Raw genomic sequence first — 21,306 nt, forward strand, 5'->3', positions numbered from 1 at the left:
TGCAAAGTAAAACTTTGTCAACATGTTTTATCTAATAAAATAAAGTTCAGTCTGTTCATCTCACTTCAATATTTTTATTGCAGAACATGGTATTTTCTCAAGCAGACAGATGTCAACACTGTAATCTGTGTTGCATGCACCTGACAAACTGAACTGTTTGTATTACAGTCATATTCCACATGTGTGTGTGTGGACTACTGTACTATTACAGGTATTGAAATGAACAATGCAACTTCCTTATACAAAAAAAAGAAAAAATCGTATTTTTTTATGAATAATTAAATATCGATACTTGGCGTCCCTGTATCGATACAGTATCGCCACACAAAGTATCGCGATACTACTACGTATCGATTCCCCCCCCCCCACCCCTAGTGTGCTTGATTGAACAGCCCGCTGGTCCTATAATAACCCGTCTGTCTCCTCCAGGTGAGAAACCCTACACCTGTCCAGAGTGTGGAAAGAGTCTGAAGAGGAAGTTTGACCTGAAGAAACACATGTTATCTCATTCTGACGTCAGACCGTATCCCTGCTCCTACTGCCACAAGAGCTACACGCGACGCACACACCTGAACAGACACCTGCAGACGCACATCACCACCTGAACAGACACCTGCAGACGCACATCACCACCTGAACAGACACCTGCAGACGCACATCACCACCTGAACAGACACCTGCAGACGCACATCACCACCTGAACAGACACCTGCAGACGCACATCACCACCTGAACAGACACCTGCAGATGCACATCACCACCTGAACAGACACCTCAAGTTTGTTTATTATTTGTGACAACAAAATACAGAATACTTTATGATGAAATGCTTGTTTCTGTATGAGCCCCTGAGAGTGTGCTACGTACAGTAAAAAAAAAAAAAAAAGTAAGTAAAGATTAACTAAATTAAGCACAATCTCGACGGAGCCCACAGAGCGGCGGCCGGACAGTGTGGCGCCATTTTACACCCGAACTGAGCCTCACAGAGCCTGCTGTACACAAGACCCCCACAGTCCTACATATAGCCTACTGTACACAAGACCCCCACAGTCCTACATATAGCCTACTGTACACAAGACCCCCACAGTCCTACATATAGCCTGCTGTACACAAGACCCCCACAGTCCTACATATAGCCTACTGTACACAAGACCCCCACAGTCCTACATATAGCCTACTGTACACAAGACCCCCACAGTCCTACATATAGCCTACTGTACACAAGACCCCCACAGTTCTACATATAGCCTACTGTACACAAGACCCCCACAGTAGAGCTGCCGCGATTACCGCATTACCGCGGTATCGCTGTTACATCACGGCCACCGCAACTTTAACACTTTGACTGCCGGAAAACGCTTTAAAGCGTCATTCCCGGCCATGCTCAAGTTGCCGGAGGACGCTGTACAGCGTCCTTATATCAATATTTCAAAAATCTGCGATCGGATTCATATTTCCCCTCCGCTGGCCTGAGATCCACCAGGAGGACCCACTGAGCTCTCTGGCGGTTCAGGAGCGCCATCTGGTGGCCGATCGGCGCAATTGCCAAACAGGAAGTGCTATGGAGGTTGTGCTGGTCGACCATATTACTTCCGGGCACTCTGTTTGGCTCACGGGACTCGATCTCGACACAATACATAGCGATCGATTGCCAATAACTCGATAAACAACATGATTTGGACATATATACTATTATACAAGCTGGAAATGGACCCGATATTTCTACATACCATAATAGGTAAATGACTGTTCCACGCTCATCGCCCAACGGCGCGAGGAGGATACGGTAAGATTCAGCGTTATTTTTGATCGTATTCCATATAAACTGTTATGATGAACATATCACCCACACTAGATGAATGATATAACGCTGCCCACGGAATTATAAACGATCCCCCGCCCATCCGGTCATCATCAGATCATACGTAGATCATTCTAGAAGTACGTCCAATTGACATTTTTTATATCGCCCCGATTGCCATCAAACTGTATTTCATCATCAATATAATGCATTTGGGGCTATATATCACGTTCTGGAGAAAGCTGCAGAAAGAGATGAAAACATACTTATACATTAGACCATACTTTACTATGAATATGTGAATGAAAAAGTTTAACGTTGCTACACAATGAACAATACATATAGGACTTTGAATGGGCCCTAATAATGGCAATGTAGCAATAGAATTTAAAAAGTTATAGCCATGCAAAGAAGGGGTACTTCTCCATAGACAAATAGAGCCGGCAACCTATGTTATATAATGAATTTAACCCATGGCACCCAAAGTGTTAAGCTGAATATTGCATCACAAACGGGGACGGAGGATTTTTTTTCTCTCACAGCCACACTCTGCTGACCGTCTTGCCCCTCCTCCTCCTCCTCCTCCTCCTCCTCCTCCTCCTCCTCCTCCTCCTCCTCCTCCTCCTCCCCCTCCCAGACCCGTGGCATATCGTCAACAAACCCTCGAGTGCATGGGCACCGTCCTCAGAGCTCCTCTTTCAACATTTAACAAGCATTAAACAAAATGGCCCAGTCATCTATTCACTTTTGTTTAATACATGAGGCGACGCGTTGTCTAGTGTTATCTAGCTACTGATAGCTCCTGATATCAACGTCTGATATAATCAGTTTGGTATTCATTTCGCAAGTGCTGGCTAGCGTTGGCTAACTAGCTATCGCTCGTGAGCTACCGAGCTAACGTTACTGTTTAAACAAAACTACACAGTCAACTATTTTTAGTTTAATACATGATGAGGCGTTGTCTAACTGGCTAGCTACTGATAGCTCCTGATATCAACAAATGCGCATTTCAGTTTAAGAATGATAGGGATGCGCCAGCATGAGACCTCCGTTAGCATAGGTAGCTAATGTTAGCTCACGTTAGATCACTGTTAGATCACAACGAAATGACCCAGTAAACTAAATAGTTCACTTTATTTAATACATGATGCATTGTCTAACGTCATCTAGCCGGCTAGCAGTAGCTACAGATAGCTCTTGATATCAATGTCTTATAACATAGTTGACATTATTCGTTTTTGCAGCTGAACATTGGCTAATTAGCTATCATGCTTCATAACAACACTGGGAAGATGGCAATGCTGAATGTGATTTGACACACAGACAGTGGAGGCTGGAGCTGTTTGCAGATAGCAAGCATTTTGACTTGTTGCGTGGTGGCGATGTCTCGCAGATAATACAACTACAAGTATAATTATATAACACTTATATGCTATAAAGAATAGACTACTAAAAAAAATGCATTCAAATTTTTTTTATTTAATTTTTTTTGCTGTTACCGTTGCAGTAGGAAATATTTAGCAAATTTGTGCGGTAAGGAAAACATCAATGCCGCGGCAGCTCTACCCCACAGTCCTACATATAGCCTACTGTACACAAGACCCCCACAGTCCTACATATAGCCTACTGTACACAAGACCCCCACAGTCCTACATATAGCCTACTGTACACAAGACCCCCACAGTCCTACATATAGTCTACTGTACACAAGACCCCCACAGTCCTACATATAGCCTGCTGTACACAAGACCCCCACAGTCCTACATATAGCCTACTGTACACAAGACCCCCACAGTCCTACATATAGCCTACACAGCCTACTCTACACAAGACCCCCACAGTCCTACATATAGCCTACACAGCCTACTCTACACAAGACCCCCACAGTCCTACATATAGCCTACACAGAGCCTACTGTACACAAGACCCCCACAGTCCTACATATAGCCTACACAGCCTACTCTACACAAGACCCCCACAGTCCTACATATAGCCTACACAGCCTACTCTACACAAGACCCCCACAGTCCTACATATAGCCTACACAGAGCCTACTCTACACAAGACCCCCACAGTCCTACATATAGCCTACACAGAGCCTACTCTACACAAGACCCCACAGCTCTACACAGAGCCTACTCTACACAAGACCCCACAGCTCTACACAGAGCCTACATAGGGAGGTGTAGTCTGACGTCACTGGTTGTTCCACCCGTATAGGGATTCGTCATTGGGAAAATGGATTATTTGTGGGGCGGCGTGGCTCAGGGGTAGAGCGGGTCGTCCAATGATCGAAGGGTTGGTGGTTCGAATCCCGCTCAAGCCCATGTCAATCCCACTGCCGTTGTGTCCTTGGGCAAGACACTTAACTACTTGCCTCGTATGAATGTGTATGCATGTGAATGAATGTTGGTGGTGGTCGGAGGGGCCGTAGGCGATGATTATTCGCCACGCTTCTGTGAGTCTGCCTCAGGGCAGCTCTGGCTGCAATTGTAGCTTACCACCACCGGTATGACTGTGTATGAACGAATAATGGACTCTGTAAGCGCTCTGGGGTCACTGGGGTGTCACGAAGAGCGCTATATAAATCCAATCCATTATTATTATTATATTATTATCACCTATTGTAACAATTATGCCGCAAGGAAATTGAAAAGCTTTCCATTTTTGCACAAAACGAGTTCCCTTCCATCACTAACATTATTGTTTAAGCATTTTTGGTTGAAATATAATTCTGTGATTTTTCTTTTATGATTAATTGCGAATATTATCATGTTGAGCTATAGATTGTGGATGAATACGCACAGAAAGGTACACCATGAAAATGTGAATGCTTTATTTGTTTTAAACGAGACGATTTAGAAATGGGCAATGGGGGAAATACATTGCGTTGGACAGAGGGTGGACCACGAAAAACGGCAATAACGTAACCACTACACCTCCCTATAGAGCCCACTCCTACACAAACCCCCACAGCCCTACAGAGCCTACATACTGTGAGAAGGTCTACACACAAAGGTTCGACCTGCGGACACTTGACGACAGAGACCCACCTCACTGTAAACCAGGGTCTCATAGCTGCTTGATAACTGGCCCCAGATGTGCTGCTTTTGTCAAGCAGCGGTGAAATACATCGCCATGATCGCTGCCGTCATTTGATTGGTTTAAACCTGATTGTTGTATATAAACAGATTGTAATGGTTCCCTCGTTGTAACGCTACGTGAACCTCCACTACAAACGTGCTGTGTCTCCATGGCAACATTAAAGTGCTCTTTGACTTCATCCTGAATTCCATTGTATGATCGTTTAAAATAATGTGATGAACAATAATGAAATGCATATATTATTCATTCTTTGGGTGAAATTGTTTTGTTTTATCACAGAAAGGAGAAAAGTCCCGTAATAAATGTAGTCGCCCAGTACTGCATCTGTGTATAAGGACCTGTTTTTTAAACGTGGCCCCTGGTGCCTGCGTTGCCACGGCGACGTCCTGTGGCCACTGGATCTCCGCAAGTCGTTGCCAAGGAAACGTTGGGCGGCTAGACCTCTATTTTCTAAAGACCGTGGATGTACGGAGTTACGGTTGACAGACGCACTTCTCAGCCAATCGGGATTGAGCAGAGACTTTCTCAACCCGGGACACACGAGACTCCTCCTGAGACACGGTTTCATTTCAGAAAAACAACCTCAATGAAATGGATGCCATCGTGGACGAGGCCAAAGGGGACACTGTAAACATCTTTTGTACAGAAATGTACCTGTTAATATTTTTACTATAAATAATGTCTTAACAGTTTTCATTGATTCATTTTTATGTTTTTGAATTTGTTTTATTTTCTTGTTTTGGATTGAAGCAAGAGAATGTTCTCAACTGAATAATGTGCATACATGTTAATTAATTAAATTTTAAATAAAAAGGTTGTCACATGTACAGGTGTGTTAATTTAAATAAAGAATAATGTTGCCATTTGTACAGTAATTATCATTTTGTGACGTCTTTGTACACAAGTTTCATAAATGAATGATGACCACAACTCAAATCTCAGAATGACATGTTTGAGGGGGGGTTTGGTTTGACATCACTTTACATCATGCAGGTGTTTGAGGGGGGGTTTGGTTTGACATCACTTTACATCATGCAGGTATTTGAGGGGGGGTTTGGTTTGACATCACTTTACATCATGCAGGTGTTTGAGGGGGGGTTTGGTTTGACATCACTTCACATCATGAGGTGTTTGAGGGGGGGGGTTGGTTTTACATCACTTTACATCATGCAGGTGTTTGAGGGGGGGGGTTGGTTTGACATCACTTTACACCCTCCCACCGAGCAGGGGCGGATTTAGGATTGTAGGAGATCCGGGGCTTAGCCCAGATAGGTGCCTGCGTTAGCGGGCACGGATTTTTTTTACTTCGACACCACAACCTTTAACTTATACCACCACCTTAAAGCGGACAAAAGGCACTAGAGAACACTTAGATTCACACCCTTTAATTAATGAAGCAAACTATAATAATTTATAATAATAATAATAATACACTGTGTTTGTATAGCACCTTTCATACAAGAATTGCAGCTCAAAGTGCTTCACAGCAGTACAAAAAGACAGGCATAAAATGAGCACAACATTGGCAGATCAAGAGCAATGCATAAAGTGCAGACATAAAGCATAAAATAGATAGCAGTAAAATAGACAAAGTCAAGGTAAGACATAGAACATTAAATCACATCGTTTTTATTAGGATCTAAGATCTAGGGTTAACTCGATAAAATAGAATAGTAAATTAGAATTAGTAAAATAGAATAAAATAATGCAATAGTGCATTGCAATAAAATAGTTATCATCGTATTTTTTCGGGAGGCCGGTAAGGAGTGCATTACAGTAGTCGAGTCGGCTCGAGATAAAGGCATGGATCTGGTTTTCAGCGTCCTTTTGATTTATAAATGGCCGTACTTTAGTTTCTAAGGTGGAAGAATTATGTTTTTGTCAACTTGTTGATTGTGATTTAAAGCTTAGGTCTGAGTCTACCAAAACACCAAGACTTAACTCACTCAAATACAGTTAGCAGCTGGATAGACTACAGATGGAAATTAGCTTCTGCTAAATCTGGTGCAAACATATTTTCATGTAACAATGATTAATTGTAAAAAAATATATATATAATTTAATTTTTTTGAAAATAGATTCAGGGCTTTTCTGAAAACATTCGGGGCTTGAGCCCAAGTAGCCACCCCCTAGCCCCGCCCCTGCCACCGAGCCAAGCCCACTACCTCCCATGTCACAGAGAGCCCCACCCCACCGACCACGCAACACACAGGACCCCATTGGGCAAAGCTCAGCCGCTCTAACCCCCATTCATTCCCCCCCACTGAACTAAGCCCGCCCAGCTCTGTACCTCCCATGTCACTGATATCACTATATACATTTATGAAAAAAGAACACTGACAACACAATAAAAAAATGAAATGAAGATAAAATAAGCCATATGACTAGCACTCTTTCCCCCGTTGGCGGTTTGGAGGGAATCAGCTCTCCTGTTGAAGAAGCCCCCCCCCCCCCCCCCCCCTAGAGACGGAGATATCCCCCCAAGGAGATTCTCCAAGCCCCTCTTCATGTCCAACATTTTGAATTCTTGTCCTTCACAATTGTCCATGTGCACATTTAGAGCAACTGCTATTCTAACATAACTCAGAAAAAAAAGGATTAAAGACAATTGGCACTTCCCAGGTTTTTACCCCCGTTGGCGGGCTGGAGGGGTAAGGCTCTCCTATAACGACGGAGATACCCCAGTGGGGATTCTCCAATGCCCCTATTATTGTCCAACATTTTATTAAAGTTCTTATCTTTCATATGATAGCACAGTTCCAGAGCTCCCGGTCAGGTCTCCGAATGTGTTGCCCCATATTCCCCATCTTCTTGGTTGTGCTTCATGTGTGTTAGTGTCTACAGTTTAGTCTAGTATGTGTTATTTATATTATATGTCCCGAATCAAGACCCAATTCCCCCAACAAATGGGCCTCATGCAAGAAGTGATATAAGAACAGATTTCGTTCTTAACTAGCATTTCCTCTTACTTTGTTCTTACCTGGGATTCAGCAAAGTTTTCTTATTGTTGCTTTTTTCTCAGGCAAGAACAAATTAAAGAGAACTTTTCAATAATAATAATAATTATTATTATAACGTATTGCGTGCGTTCTGTCTGAAATGGATTATATATTGCTCTTAGAACAGTTATGCTCTGGCCGCCCAGGCCATTGATTGATTGAAGATTTTATTAACAGATTGCAGAATGGGTACAATACAGTACAGCTCAATACACACAATTGTTAAGGGGAGGCAGACCAGAGAAAGACTTTCGTCTTGTTTACATCAGGGTCCCCTATTTTCAATTCATAATGACATTTATGACATACAGATATAGATATATATCATGACATTTATGACATGACATACAGATATGCAGTACTGTATACGTAGCATAGAACGCATATTTAGAGATCGTCTATATCAGTGGTTCCCAAACTTGTTTTATGCGGACCACTAGATTGTTATCAAGAACATTTGCAGACCACCTCGTATGCAAACAGTAAAACATAAATAAATAAACAACTGACTTAAACCCAGTAATACACGAGACCCTCTTCTTGGACCAAGTAGGTTTCGTCGATAATCCAATGTACAGTTACCCCCACCCGCCTACCCATCCCCCCCCACCCCACCCACCCAACCACCTCCAATGTACAGTCCCCCCCCCCACCTACCCAACCCCCCCCCCCAATGTACAGTTTCTACATCAAATGTATATACTCTTTTTTTTTTACTCTTTTTGTATCACAAACAGTACTGTATTTGTAGATCTGGTATGTCATAAATGTATAGATGTAGCAGTACTGTCTATCTGTATGTCATGTATGTCATATATGTTATGAATTGAAAATTGGGGACCCTGATGTAAACAAGACGAAAGTCTTTCTCTGGTCTGCATCCCCTTAACAATTGTGTATTGAGCTGTACTGTATTGTACCCATTCTGCAATCTGTTAATACAATTTTCAATCAATCAATAAAAACTCTGCTCCACACCTAAAGTTCTGAGCGCACTCAGAGTTTTAGCCACAGACATTTTAGAGAGAGATGACCGGTGACAGATCCAGTATTTCTGAACCTATAGCTTTGGAAATACCGGATCTGTCACCTGTCATCTCTCTCTGAAAGGAGAGAGCATTATGGATCAGCGGTATTTCTATGGGTTGTTTTAGTGCAAGCCCTTACATGCTTTCGTCATACGTAAGTCACACTAGGCTGAGCGCGTGGCATTCATTTGACATCATCATGTCCGGAATCACGCCAACCAGGAAAGAACTTACGCTAATAGTTGTTGACTTGTTGTCGTCGTTGTAAATTGATAATAATCACAAGATACATTCAGTGCTGGATCTAACTAAATGGATTTATAGAGACACATTTCTGGAAAGTTCAAGCCCGGACCACAAAGCTTCTTGAAGGCTCTTCCAATTCGTACGCAATGTTCTATTCCGGGGCCGTAAAGAGCATCCTGACTGGGAATATCACTGCCTGGTTTGGCAACTGCACTGCCAAGGACAGGATGGCTCTACAGAGAGTGGTGTGCTCAGCAGAGTGTACTACGGGTATTGCCTGCAGGACTTATACAATAGGAGGTGCAAATTCAGAGCCTGCAGAATAATTAAGGACCCTCACCACCCCAACAACAGCCTGTTCAAGCTGCTGCGGTCAGGCAAGTGCCTCCGCATATACACAGCAAGCTTCTTCCCTCAGGCCATCAGAACACTGATCTCGCCACACACAAGCACACATGAACACACACATACACACACATAACACAACATTCTGCACTCGCTCACACACAAACGCACCATAGGTCACTTTAAAGGAAGGGAAAAAATGACACTTTAAGAAAATAACTTGTTGTGATTATTGCATAGTATAGTTAGTTATAGCATAGGGACATAAAAGTAAACCTGTATATTGTATAGGAGTGTACATAGGACCCAGTGCCTTTAAGTGATTTATTAACATGTCTATTTTATCATGTCTATTCCACTTATTTTTATTACTATTTACTATTATTACTATTGTATTCTTGCACAATCGTAGCGGGCATGGCCAACCGCATTTCACTTTATTCCAATCTCAGTTAAACTTTTAAATAGTGCCAGATAAATGGCAATTATCGAATAACTGATATTTGGTTGTTATATTATCGATATTTGATAACCGATATTTGGGTATACTATTCTAATGTGGTGTTGCCAAACATCCTGCTGTGCAGGTACTTTACTGTATCTTTTATATTGTTTATCTCCTCTGTTTGGAGTCAGTTGTGTTGTGTCATGTCTGTATGTATGTGTCTGTGGCTGCAGTGTGGGTGTAAGCCCAAGACAAATTTCCCAGCTGATGGGACAATAAAGTGACTCTTGACTCTTGTATGCCCTGGTATGTATGTGATAAATAAACTCTTGAATCTTGAATCTCTTGAATCTATCTTTGAATGAGGAGTCATCTTGACAACAGGGACTAACATGACTAACAGACCAGACCCCTCTCTCTTTGAATGAGGAGTCATCTTGACAACAGGGACTAACATGACTAACAGACCAGACCCCTCTCTCTTTGAATGAGTCATCTTGACAACAGGGACTAACATGACTAACAGACCAGACCCCTCTCTCTTTGAATGAGGAGTCATCTTGACAACAGGGACTAACATGACTAACAGACCAGACCCCTCTCTCTTTGAATGAAGAGTTGTCTGTATCTAATAATCTGTCAAACATATCATTGTTTTCCATCCATATTTGAAGTCACTGGTAAATGACTGACACAGAATGGTTCATTTGGTCGAAAAATAAAGCTTTATAACAGAGAAATGCAGTTTTGCCACCTCGACATAACTCTGAAGCAGCAGCATACGGTGTTGCAGTTACCGGCTGTCTCACTACATCAGTACGTTTGTTAAAACATTTAAAATATATATCCTCTACTTAGTGGTAGATCATAACATAATTACTGTATCTATCAACTAAATAATTTCCACTAATAATAAGATGTAGTGTATTATTCACATTGATCTCCTACCAGTTGACAGTCTTGACAGGTGTTCAGTTACCATGGTAACATGACAGTGAACCAAGACTGTTAGATAGATCATTCCTTCAAGGTTGTTCTGTTAAAAGCCATATTTAGGGGGCGGCTGGGTGTCGCAGCGGGCAAGTCGCTCGTCACCAACGCAGGAGACACTGGTATCGAGCCCAGCTCTCGCCGTTGCTTCCGGCTTGGCCGGCCATCATACTAACACAATTGGCAGTGTTAGAGGGTGGGAAAGCCGGTGGGTGGGTCCTGGTCATTGTAAACAGCGACTCCTACAGTTCGGTCAGGGCGCCTGCACAGCGAGGGAAGGATCTGAGAGAGGTAGTGCAATCCTTCCACATGTTACACCCTCTCAGTGAGAGTCCGCGCTGCCAGGTGAAAAGAAGCGGTTGATTGGCTACACATGTGTCGGAAAAAGCATGTGATAGTCTCCACCCTCCCAGACCGACGGTAGGGGGCAGAGTGCGCAACGACCAGGAAGGGGATTGGGAATTGGCATAATGACTAACATTGGGATGAGAGGAAAACGGAAAAAGAATGGGGGGAAAAGAGAAAGTATATATAAAAAAAAAGAAAATAGCCATATTCAGACTGACATGGTCCTTTAAGGTTAGCTGTGCTGACTGACAGGCAGAGTTTCCGCCTCCCAGGGCTTATCCAGCAAATGAGTTGGGAGGGATCCCCTTCACTCCTAAACCTGTGATCTAGAGAGAGAGAGAGAGAGAGAGAGAGAGAGAGAGAGAGAGAGAGAGAGAGAGAGAGAGAGAGAGAGAGAGAGAGAGAGAGAGAGAAGGTTGTGGTGGATACAATAAGAGGTACAACTGTGATGAAAACAGACAAACGTGTATTTTAAATATTAAAGAAGATGATAGGTTTAATGTTAACAAATAAAAACTAAATGATAGGCCTAATGTTAACAAAATAAAACTAAATGATAGGCCTAATGTTAAATAAAAACTAAATTATAGGTCTAATGTTAACGTTAGGTTATAACTATAACCAAGTTCTGTTAATAGTGGTGACGCTCGGCGTCACTCATGCACTATCCTCGCATATGTGCATGCGCACTGAATAAAATTCCACAATGTACCTTTATCCCAGTATTCGTCTGACCACACCCCTCGTTAGCTTACCTTCATAAGCAGGTGTGTGGTCACCTGCTCTCCTCCTTCCCAAGCTTTCACCACAAGGTGAGATCAAGGGCTGCAGCGGCGTCGGACGCCGAGCGTCACCACTATTAACAGAACTTGGTTATAGTTATAACCTAACGTTCTGTAACATAGTGGCTCCGCTCGGCGTCACTCATGCACAAGGGAGGCCGAGCGGGAGCCACCGGCCGACAAATACACCCCGCTGAAGGCCCCCCACAACCATCAGAACAGGGAGGGCCGAGCCCCCCCGACCCTCCCTAATGGAGGGCACCCCCCCTATTGGAGGTTTCCCGGGAGGGCGACGGACCCGACCGTGCGAAGAGGCACTCAAGCAACTCAACGCACAGGGTGAGCAGACCGTGGCCTGACCCCACGACTACACACACGTACAACCCGCATGCCACCCGGGAACGAACGGAGGGAACAACCTCGTTACTGCCCCCAGAATCACGGGGTCAAGGGCCAACCCAACCCCGTGGCAAGGCCGTAGCAGCGGAGCGCAAAGGAAGGCCCAGACCCACCAAAGGCACTACGTGTGCGTCGGGCATATCCACATCAATAAATAGGCTATTTAGACCTTTCATTGAATCCCCAAGGCGCCCAGGGGAACGACAAGAGGGGTGAGATGCAACCTAACTCCAACTCTTTATAATAATAAAGAAAGAAGCATCAACAGCATAAACCCAAACTGCACAGCTGGGAGTAAAAACTGTTTACATTTTTACATCCAGTCACCCCTTATTCAGAGAGTATAGACCGAACTTTCCCAGAAGCCTTCCCACATGAGTCGTAGTATGAAAAAGACATGTCGGGGAGCTCCAGTAGCTCACCGCGTATCTCGGCGCTATTTCGGCGTCGGGTACAACCGTGCGCGTCACGGATCTGGGGTACACGAGTTCGACTCCCGGACTCGCCGTATTTTCTCAGTGTCTTTCCCCCGATCTATATCCTATTCAACCTGTTTCTGTCGGTCATGCTTGACCAGAAAAAGCGATAAACGCTAAAAAGAACCAGCTGACTGGTCAAAGTTAAAAAAAGAAAAAGACATGTCAACTGTGAGTCACGTGACCAACTGACTCAAGTTTACACATAAAATCGAGCGTAGCAGACCCGTAAGCCCTACGCTCTAACCCGACACTTTAACACCACCAACCTTACGTAAAGATCTTAACTCACGGAAGCCGTCGCCATAGCAACATATATGCTATGACGGGGGGAAACCCTGTACACGACTCCTGTTTGTTATAGGAATCGTGGCAGGACAACCCTCCCCCCCCCCCCCCCCTCCCCTGCCAAGTCGTTGAACGGCTCGGCCCTGACTGGCTCAGCAGAGTGAGAAAAATCTCCTAAACCAAGCAAGTGGGAAGGAGGGGTTTATTCGGCACCCCCTCACACAACCCTTTTTCCCTACACACAATAACAACTGTAGCATTTTGAGACCTTTGGTAGAATGCTAATGTATAGCGCAAGCTAATACAATGCCCGCTACCCACAGACCGTGAACAGGATTTATAACAAAAACAAGTCGTGTGTGTGTGAATCCTACACCCGCTTCCTATGTCGTACATAGCAAAACACTGACAGAGAGTAACGGCTAGGCCGTGGAACGTGTGTATATGAGTATTACTGCAATTAACACAACAGTGTTGTGGATCAACATTACTTTGCTCAAGCAACAGATCATACAACCAGCTTCTACCTGCATGTGGAGCGTCAGGCTAAAATAGAACCTTTCTATGACTGAGTGTATATTTGCAGACCTTGCTTAATCTCATAACACAACGTGACTCATCTCTCAATGTAACAATGCAGATTCACATTTCGCAACCCCATCATATGTATTTGAAGAAACACACAGTTTGTTTGGCCAATAATATAGTCCCCGTTCAAGGGAACTTTTTATTTATTTAAGGCACAAAAAATCATGAGGGCCGGGGAGGGTGTAGAGGGGACCACAGGGGGAAAAGTCACTTTAGCTGCGTCTGCTGCTTCGAGCCGCTCGGGTTTTGCCACCCCGAGAAGCATCGGAGGGACGGTAGTTAATCGGCGGCTGGTCTCGTCGTTCCCTACCGTCTCCTCCGGTCGTGGATGGGCCGGCGGCAGCAGAACCACCGTCTCTCCTCCTGGCCTTCTTGGAGGGGCCAGCAGTGGCGGCGGAGGCAGTGGTAGGGACGACGGAGGGAGCTCGACGTCGTGGAAGCCTTCTGACTCCACCGGCAAGGACGGGAGGCGGAAAATGGGGTTGGAGAACAGATCTCTCCTCTGCCATCTCTCTGCACGTTGAGGTCATCAGCTGCAGGGCCTTCCCGAACAGTCCAGCATCGGAGAGGTTGGCCGTCAGAAGAGGGGCTCTCTTCTTCTCTGGCACTCGAGCCTGCTCCAGCCAAAGGTGGCGCTGGATCAGGGTAGCCAGGGCGTGCACTTTCCCCGAGGCGATGGCCTGCACCTGGGTAAGATGCAGTATAGCTCCTTGCGCCTGGGTGATCTGATCATGTTGTATCTCGGTCAGATCCGTGCCGCCCGTCATTATCCCCGATACAAATCTAGCCAGCGGTGCGATGTTAGACGCAGCAGCCAGCGACTGTGTACCAGCGACAAATGACTGGTCACCCCAATATGCCAATCACCTAGCCGATCTTCCATGGAGAACCGGCTTGCACAACGGTTCCCACACCACATCCGGACAGAGGAGAGCGGCCATCGGCCTATCAAGCCGTGGCACGCCCTCTCTCATACCTTCGACCAACCCCGCCACCTGCGTAACTGGTACGTAGGCCGGGGTAAGTCCCATGATGTGAGACACCTCCTGGCCCCGACGAACATAGGCCCCCATTGAGGGGAAAAATGGGTAGACAACGTCCACCCCTCTCACCGGGCGACGCTGCCAGAGATGACCTATGAGATCATCGGGGGCAGGGGCAGGCAATGGCAGCGGCAGCGGCACGCCGTTTGCAGCGGCAGCTACCGCCATGAGTTCGGGGAACAAAGCCTGCAGTTCCCCCTGCTGACCTCCCTCCACCGAACCCGCATCCCTCACATGCAGCAGGCTTCGACCACTTGTTGAGGAGCCACAGTCTGATGTGGCTGATAGCAGGGCATCCTGCCGACGAGGCCGAGGTGGTTCCCCGGCATCCTCGAACAAGGCGCCCCAAGGAGACATTTCTCCCTCCTCCAGTGTTACCTGGACAGGAGGAATACTCGTCTCCACAGGGCCTTCAAACAAGAATCCGTCCGACTCTTCCATGTAATCCTCAGTTTCCATTGGGCATGCAGAGACCAACGCATCCTCGCTGGTCTCCAGCAATTCCCCAAACCCAGGCCGTTCGCGCCTGCAGGACACCATCTTGCGACGTGAACGTGCAGACGCGAAAAGTTTGCGTCGCAAATCCTCCGGAACCAAAGGAACCGGCCGTTCAACAACGGACGATTCCCCGGAACCAGAGGAACCAGAGTCGGGATCAGGCCACTGCCGGAGCGGCGGCACCGATGCACCGGCTCCTCGGAGAGGCAAACTACCCATCGGCTGTCTCCTGGGCTGAGCTGGCAACCACGAAAGTGGCAGCAGCCCCGCACCAAGGCGCACGACAGAGGCGGGAATGGAGAACCGCTGGTGATGAGTGGGTCTACTCTCCGAGGTAGACATTATGACTTAGCTTTTTCTTTTTGAAGAGTTGAGAGAAGAAAAAACTACGCACAATGTAAACACGTCTCAACTTTCTTCAACTAGCAACACGTCAAGGGGGGATCTCCGAAGGCACTTCCTTGTGGTGAAAACGAGAAAGGAGGAGAGCAGGTGACTACACACCTGCTTATGAAGGTAAGCTAACGAGGGGTGTGGTCAGACGAATACTGGGATAAAGGTACATTGTGGAATTTTATTCAGTGCGCGTGCACATATGCGAGGATAGTGCATGAGTGACGCCGAGCGGAGCCACTATGTTACAGAACTAAATTTAACTAAATGATAGGTTTAATGTTAAATAAAAACTAAATTATAGGTCTAATGTTAACTAAATTTAACTAAATGATAGGTTTAATGTTAAATAAAAACAAAATTATAGGTCTAATGTTAAAAAAAACTGGCATGTTAAATAAAACTGATGAATGGACACATTATTTAGCAGATTTATTTTTTGTTAAAGACTTAACAAATCTACTAAACATACTGTAACATTTTGTCCAGCAGAGTGCGCTCCTCTCAGCAGACTCATGTCAGAGTCGCATCACAGCAGAGCAGACTGGTGTCTTTATTAACACATCTGGATTTATAAAGATAGTAAACAATGAGCCCATCACTTCCCCTTTTCAATAGAACTCCAATATCACCTGACAAGCATTGTGCACGCACACTCACACACACACCCCTACCCCTCCTGCGTCTCTACTTTCCGTAGCTGCATTTCTGCAGACCCCTCTCTGATTGGTTGAGCCCATTTCTGCAGACCCCTCTCTGATTGGTTGAGCAAAAGGCGGACGTAATGTTATCATATCAAGAAGATAAAAATAAATGTACTACCAGATTCGCGTATAACGTTATTTCGCGTGACTTCGCGCTTTATTCATAACGTTATGCACATTTCACAACACAGCCAGCTGTCAGAAACTGTACATTGTAACATTATATAACATAACGTTATGTTATTTCGCGGTTTATTCATAACGTTATGCACATTTCGCGTGTATATAACATAACGTTATGTTATTTCACGGTTTATTCATAACGTTATGCACATTTCGCGTGACAACACATAACGTTATTTCATGTGACAAGTTCAACACAGCCCAGCTGTCAGAAACTGTACATTGAGGGGGTTTGAATCACTGTTTAGTGTTTACACTCCCCACTTACTGTAACTGTACCATGACGCACTCCCCACTTACTGTAACTGTACCATGTTCTACATATAACCTCATCTCATGCACCTTGTTGTGTATCCTGTTTGTTTTTCCTCATTATTATATTCAGAGTTAATTATATTGTTTACACTGTCTTTCTTCTATTATAACCCTGCCCATTTGATGTTCCCAAATCATATTCAGAAAGTATCACAGAGACTTCTATTGACCAAGGAATTAGTTATTATTAGTAAGACACAACATTTCAATCAAACATATAATAACATGTGTTTCATCATATCAACTGATCCTGGTGTGACAATACCTAACATTTAGATTAACCCAGTTAATGCCTTAACTAGACAGTTACAATGTAACATTTTGATTAACACAGTTAATGCCTTAACTAGACAGTTAGAAGAAAGCAGGAAGCCGGTCCAGCACTCTCAGATTCAAAGTTTTAATTGCAGCCTGGAACATACATGTTTCGGAACCAATGTGTAACTAGACAGTTACAATATAACATTTATATTAATTAACCCAGTTAATGCTTTAAGAGAAAGAGTCTGGTGGTCAATGTCACTTCGGATTGCTACGACACATCTCTACTGCTTGTGACAGGCTGTGGTGCGTTCCAGACTTTACTCCTGTTGGGAAACTATAGCGATCAGAGAGGGGCTTCGCTCAACCAATCAGAGAGGGGTCTGCAGAAATGGGCTCAACCAATCAGAGAGGGGTCTGCAGAAATGCAGCTATGGAAAGTAGAGACGCACCCCTCCTCACCCTGAAGACACAGCCAGCCTGGGGCTGCTGGGTAATCTCGGCCTGCTCCATGCCCTGGTAGGCTGAGGTCACATACAGGTCACTGTAGCCTTCACCACCAAAACAACACGATGTGGTCTTCATCACCGGTAGATTCACCATCTGGAGACGCACCCCTGAGAGGAGAGAGGGGAAGAGAGGAGAGAGAGGAGAGGAGAGGAGAGAGAGGAGAGGAGAGGAGAGAGAGGAGAGCAGAGAGGAGAGAGAGGAGAGGAGAGGAGAGGAGAGGAGAGGAGAGGAGAGGAGAGGAGAGGAGAGGAGAGGAGAGGAGAAGAGAGGAGAGAGGAAGGGAAGAGAGGAGAGGAGAGGAGAGAGAGGAAAGGAGAGGAAGGAGAGGAGAGGGGAAGAGAGGAGAGGAGAGGAGAGAGAGGATAGAAGAGAGGAGAGGAGAGGAAAGAGGAGAGGAGAGGAGAGGAAGAGAGGAGAGGTTCAGGAGGAGAGGAGAGGAGAGGAGAGTTCAGTTCAGTTATTTTTTATTTCGGGCTTTGGACACATAAATCGTCAAAGTTTTACCAGCTGCTATTGCAGCATTGTCCAATTGTCCGAAAAGGGCTAGGGAGAAGCACTAGGCTTGTCGGGCCCTACCCCTGAAGACTTACGTTTCTTTTCTTTTAGTTTTTTCATTTACATACATACATAGTACATACATATTGTACACATTACAGTACACACATATAGTACACATTACAGTACACATTACAGTATAGTATACCTGCAGTATATAATAGTATATATAATAGTATATAGTACATAATAGTGTATACAGCACATATATAATGTGATGTTGTTACGATCGGGGGTGACGATGAAGGTGAGGAGAACACAGTTTGCAGACAAGGATGAGAGAACCGAGACAGAGACGAAGGGTGATACTTAATGAAGGGATCTTTACTGAATCAAAACCAAAATACAAAACAAACGAAAGGCACTGGCACTGGTACTAACAAACAACGAGTGAAAACAAGAAAACGACAGGAGTAGACAGGCATGAACTCACTTGACAAAACACCAGGGAACACGGGCACGACACGGGGACAACGCGGAGACAATGACGCCACAATAACCTAACCAACCAACAAGCAATAAATACTGAAACTAATTAATAATCAAAAACAGTTGGGGAGAGACAGGCACTTAGAACAAAACAATAATCAAAACAACAGGAAGAGGAACTAGGCAATACAAACCACAGGATAAGAATACCAACACAAAGAACAACCTAAACAGATAACACTTGTAACAAATAAACTAATTGCAACAACAGCATATTTTTTATGCAATCAGAGAGGATCTTTACTGACTGCATTATCTGCAGGTGAGCACTAGATGGCGCCATGTTACTACTATCAGTTCCTTGTGTGGGGTAGTATCTCTTATTGTTTCTACTGTCCCAGACTTGGGCCGGTCTGGGAGTGTAACAGATGTGAGATATATAGTACGTGATATATACAATATAGTACCATAATATAATAGCATATACTGCAAATATAGTTCAATATAATATACAAATTAATTATAATATGATTATATAATGTAATATGATATAACGTACAATACAGTATCATATCTATTTTTTTTTATTAATATGCAATTAAAGCTCTTCTTCCCTTCTGTACATATCAAAAATAGATTTTTTTAGTCTAGATTTTAATTGATATATGTTTTCTAGGGCTGTCCCCGACTAAGGATTTGGATGGTCGACTAGGATTGGCCAAAATTTGCCGTTAGTCGACTATTGGTTGACTTAAAAAAAAAAAAAAAAAAAAGTATATTATTTTTTAAAAGAAAATTAATTTTATTTATTTATTTATTTTTATCATTCCATTTGGGCTGTGGGGGTGCTTAATGTCTGAAGGAGTCGACTGAAGGCTTCTTGTCCTCTGCAAAAGCATGCAATTGGTCCACTGATGGATACATCTTGATATTGTCTAGTATCTAGTGCAGGGGTCGGCAACCCTAGGCACGTGTGCCTGCTTAGGCACGCGGGACCATTTCCATAGGCACGCGGGGGGGGGGGGGGGGCAGCATAAAAAAAAATAATAATAATTATTATTATTATTATTTATTTTTTTACTTCGCTTTGAAATATTATAGTGAAATGTTTTGCACTGTTGTCGCATATCGCTTGTTGAAATCCTCCCACAGGTTCTTTTTTGTAAGTCGACTGTTCTGCACACCCCTATATTATGGCAGCAATCAGCTGTTCCCATGTGCTCCGCTGTAGCCGGCCTCCCGCCGGCCTCCCCTTCACTCGCGCCAGGTAACACACAGTGAGGTTGCATTCTGTGCAGTGTCATGATGGCAACCCCCGCTAAGAAATCAAAGCAAATTCGGACATTCCAGCCCTCGTGGACAGACGATTACGGGTTTGTGGACCTTCAGAAGGACCGTGCTATTCTTTCTGTTTGGAAAATGTAGTTTGCCAAACGTCATCTGTGAAACGCCATTTCGAGACTAAGCATAAAACAAGTTTCAAGGATCAGGCGGATAAGGCAGAATCTATTAAACGTGCCGTCGCCAGGTATGGGAAGCAAGCCAGCACCCTCAAAGTGTTCACGCTCGCTCAAAACCTCGCAACTGAAGCAAGCTTTCGCATTGCTCATTGCATTGCAAAACGTGGAAAGCCATTCACGGATGGCGAGTATATTAAGGAGGCTTTTATCTGTACCTCAGATGTTTTGTTTGAAGGCTTGCCAAATAAAGAGAAAATAAAAGCAAGGATAAAAGATATCCCAGTGTCAGCTCGAAGTGTCGAGCGACGCATCAATGAAATGTCAGAAAACATCCCGGAGTCGATTGACAACCGACCACTCCGAAGCATGTGTCCAGATTAAAGTGACTAATTACACCCCCCAAATAACGGAGCTCAGCCAGGCAAAACAGGGCCAGGGATCTCACTGTCGCGACAGGTAGGCTGCTGTTTATTTTCCTATACATCGGTTTGCTTGTTAACTTGAACGTGCATATTATGCAGGGCTCTACGCATAATAGAGCATATTACGCACAATCGCGCATATATTATTATTATGCATGCGTATGTGTAGGGCTAGGGGAGCTGTCCACTGTGTGTGGTGCTGAACCTTGCGTCATGTCTCTCTCGCTCTCTCTCTCTCTCTCTCTATCTATAGCTGAGAGAGAGAGAGAGAGATCTGGTGGAGAGATTGGAGGAGGAGGAGGAGGAGGAGGGTGTGCTTTGTGTGTGCACTGTGTGTGTGCCATCATGTTAGCCTCAGTTAAACCTTGCGACGCCTCGTTAGATGAAGCTGTGTTCTTCTGAGGTGTCCTGTGTGCTGATCTGTGTTCTGATCTGAGTGCTGTGTCATGTGACACTACACATATTTAATTGAGACCCTTTATTTGTTTATTTCAATTTAGCTGGAAATACATTGCTACATCATTCAGTAACATTTGCAGAGCCTTATAACAAAAACATTATTAAGGTCACCATTGTGACATTGTGACATTTTATTATTAATTTTTCTATTATTTCATTGAACATTGCACATGTTAAAAGCCATTTTTTTTACTCAAAATGTGAGTATTACCAAGTCAACTTGTGTTCTTAAAA

General features: G+C 44.3%; 2 protein-coding genes across 3 annotated transcripts in view; one reads left to right on the forward strand and one right to left on the reverse strand.

Moving 5' to 3' along the window:
- Window positions 1-679, forward strand: part of LOC311235175 (uncharacterized protein) — a 44,461-nt gene extending 43,782 nt beyond the window's left edge. Inside the window, exon 14 of the mRNA XM_084322541.1 lies at window positions 430-679. Within this exon, the coding sequence (XP_084178667.1) occupies window positions 430-605 (176 nt within the window). The 3' untranslated portion in view covers window positions 606-679. The remainder of the gene's footprint in view (window positions 1-429) is intronic.
- Window positions 680-10,658: 9,979 nt separating this feature from the next.
- rgn (regucalcin) overlaps window positions 10,659-21,306 on the reverse strand; it is a 28,923-nt gene continuing 18,275 nt past the window's right edge. Inside the window, exons 7-8 of one of the 2 annotated variants that reach the window (XM_084333373.1) lie at window positions 17,700-17,854; window positions 10,659-11,626 (exon numbers count right to left, since the gene is read on the reverse strand). In XM_084333373.1, the coding sequence (XP_084189499.1) occupies window positions 11,621-11,626; window positions 17,700-17,854 (161 nt within the window). In that variant the 3' untranslated portion in view covers window positions 10,659-11,620. Of the gene's footprint in view, window positions 11,634-17,699; window positions 17,855-21,306 lie in introns of both variants that reach the window. The other variant, XM_084333372.1, reaches the window with a different exon arrangement.

This window comes from Notolepis coatsorum (assembly GCF_963971535.1).
Source record: "Notolepis coatsorum genome assembly, chromosome: 1".
In the NCBI taxonomy this organism is placed as follows: Eukaryota; Metazoa; Chordata; class Actinopteri; order Aulopiformes; family Paralepididae; genus Notolepis; species Notolepis coatsorum.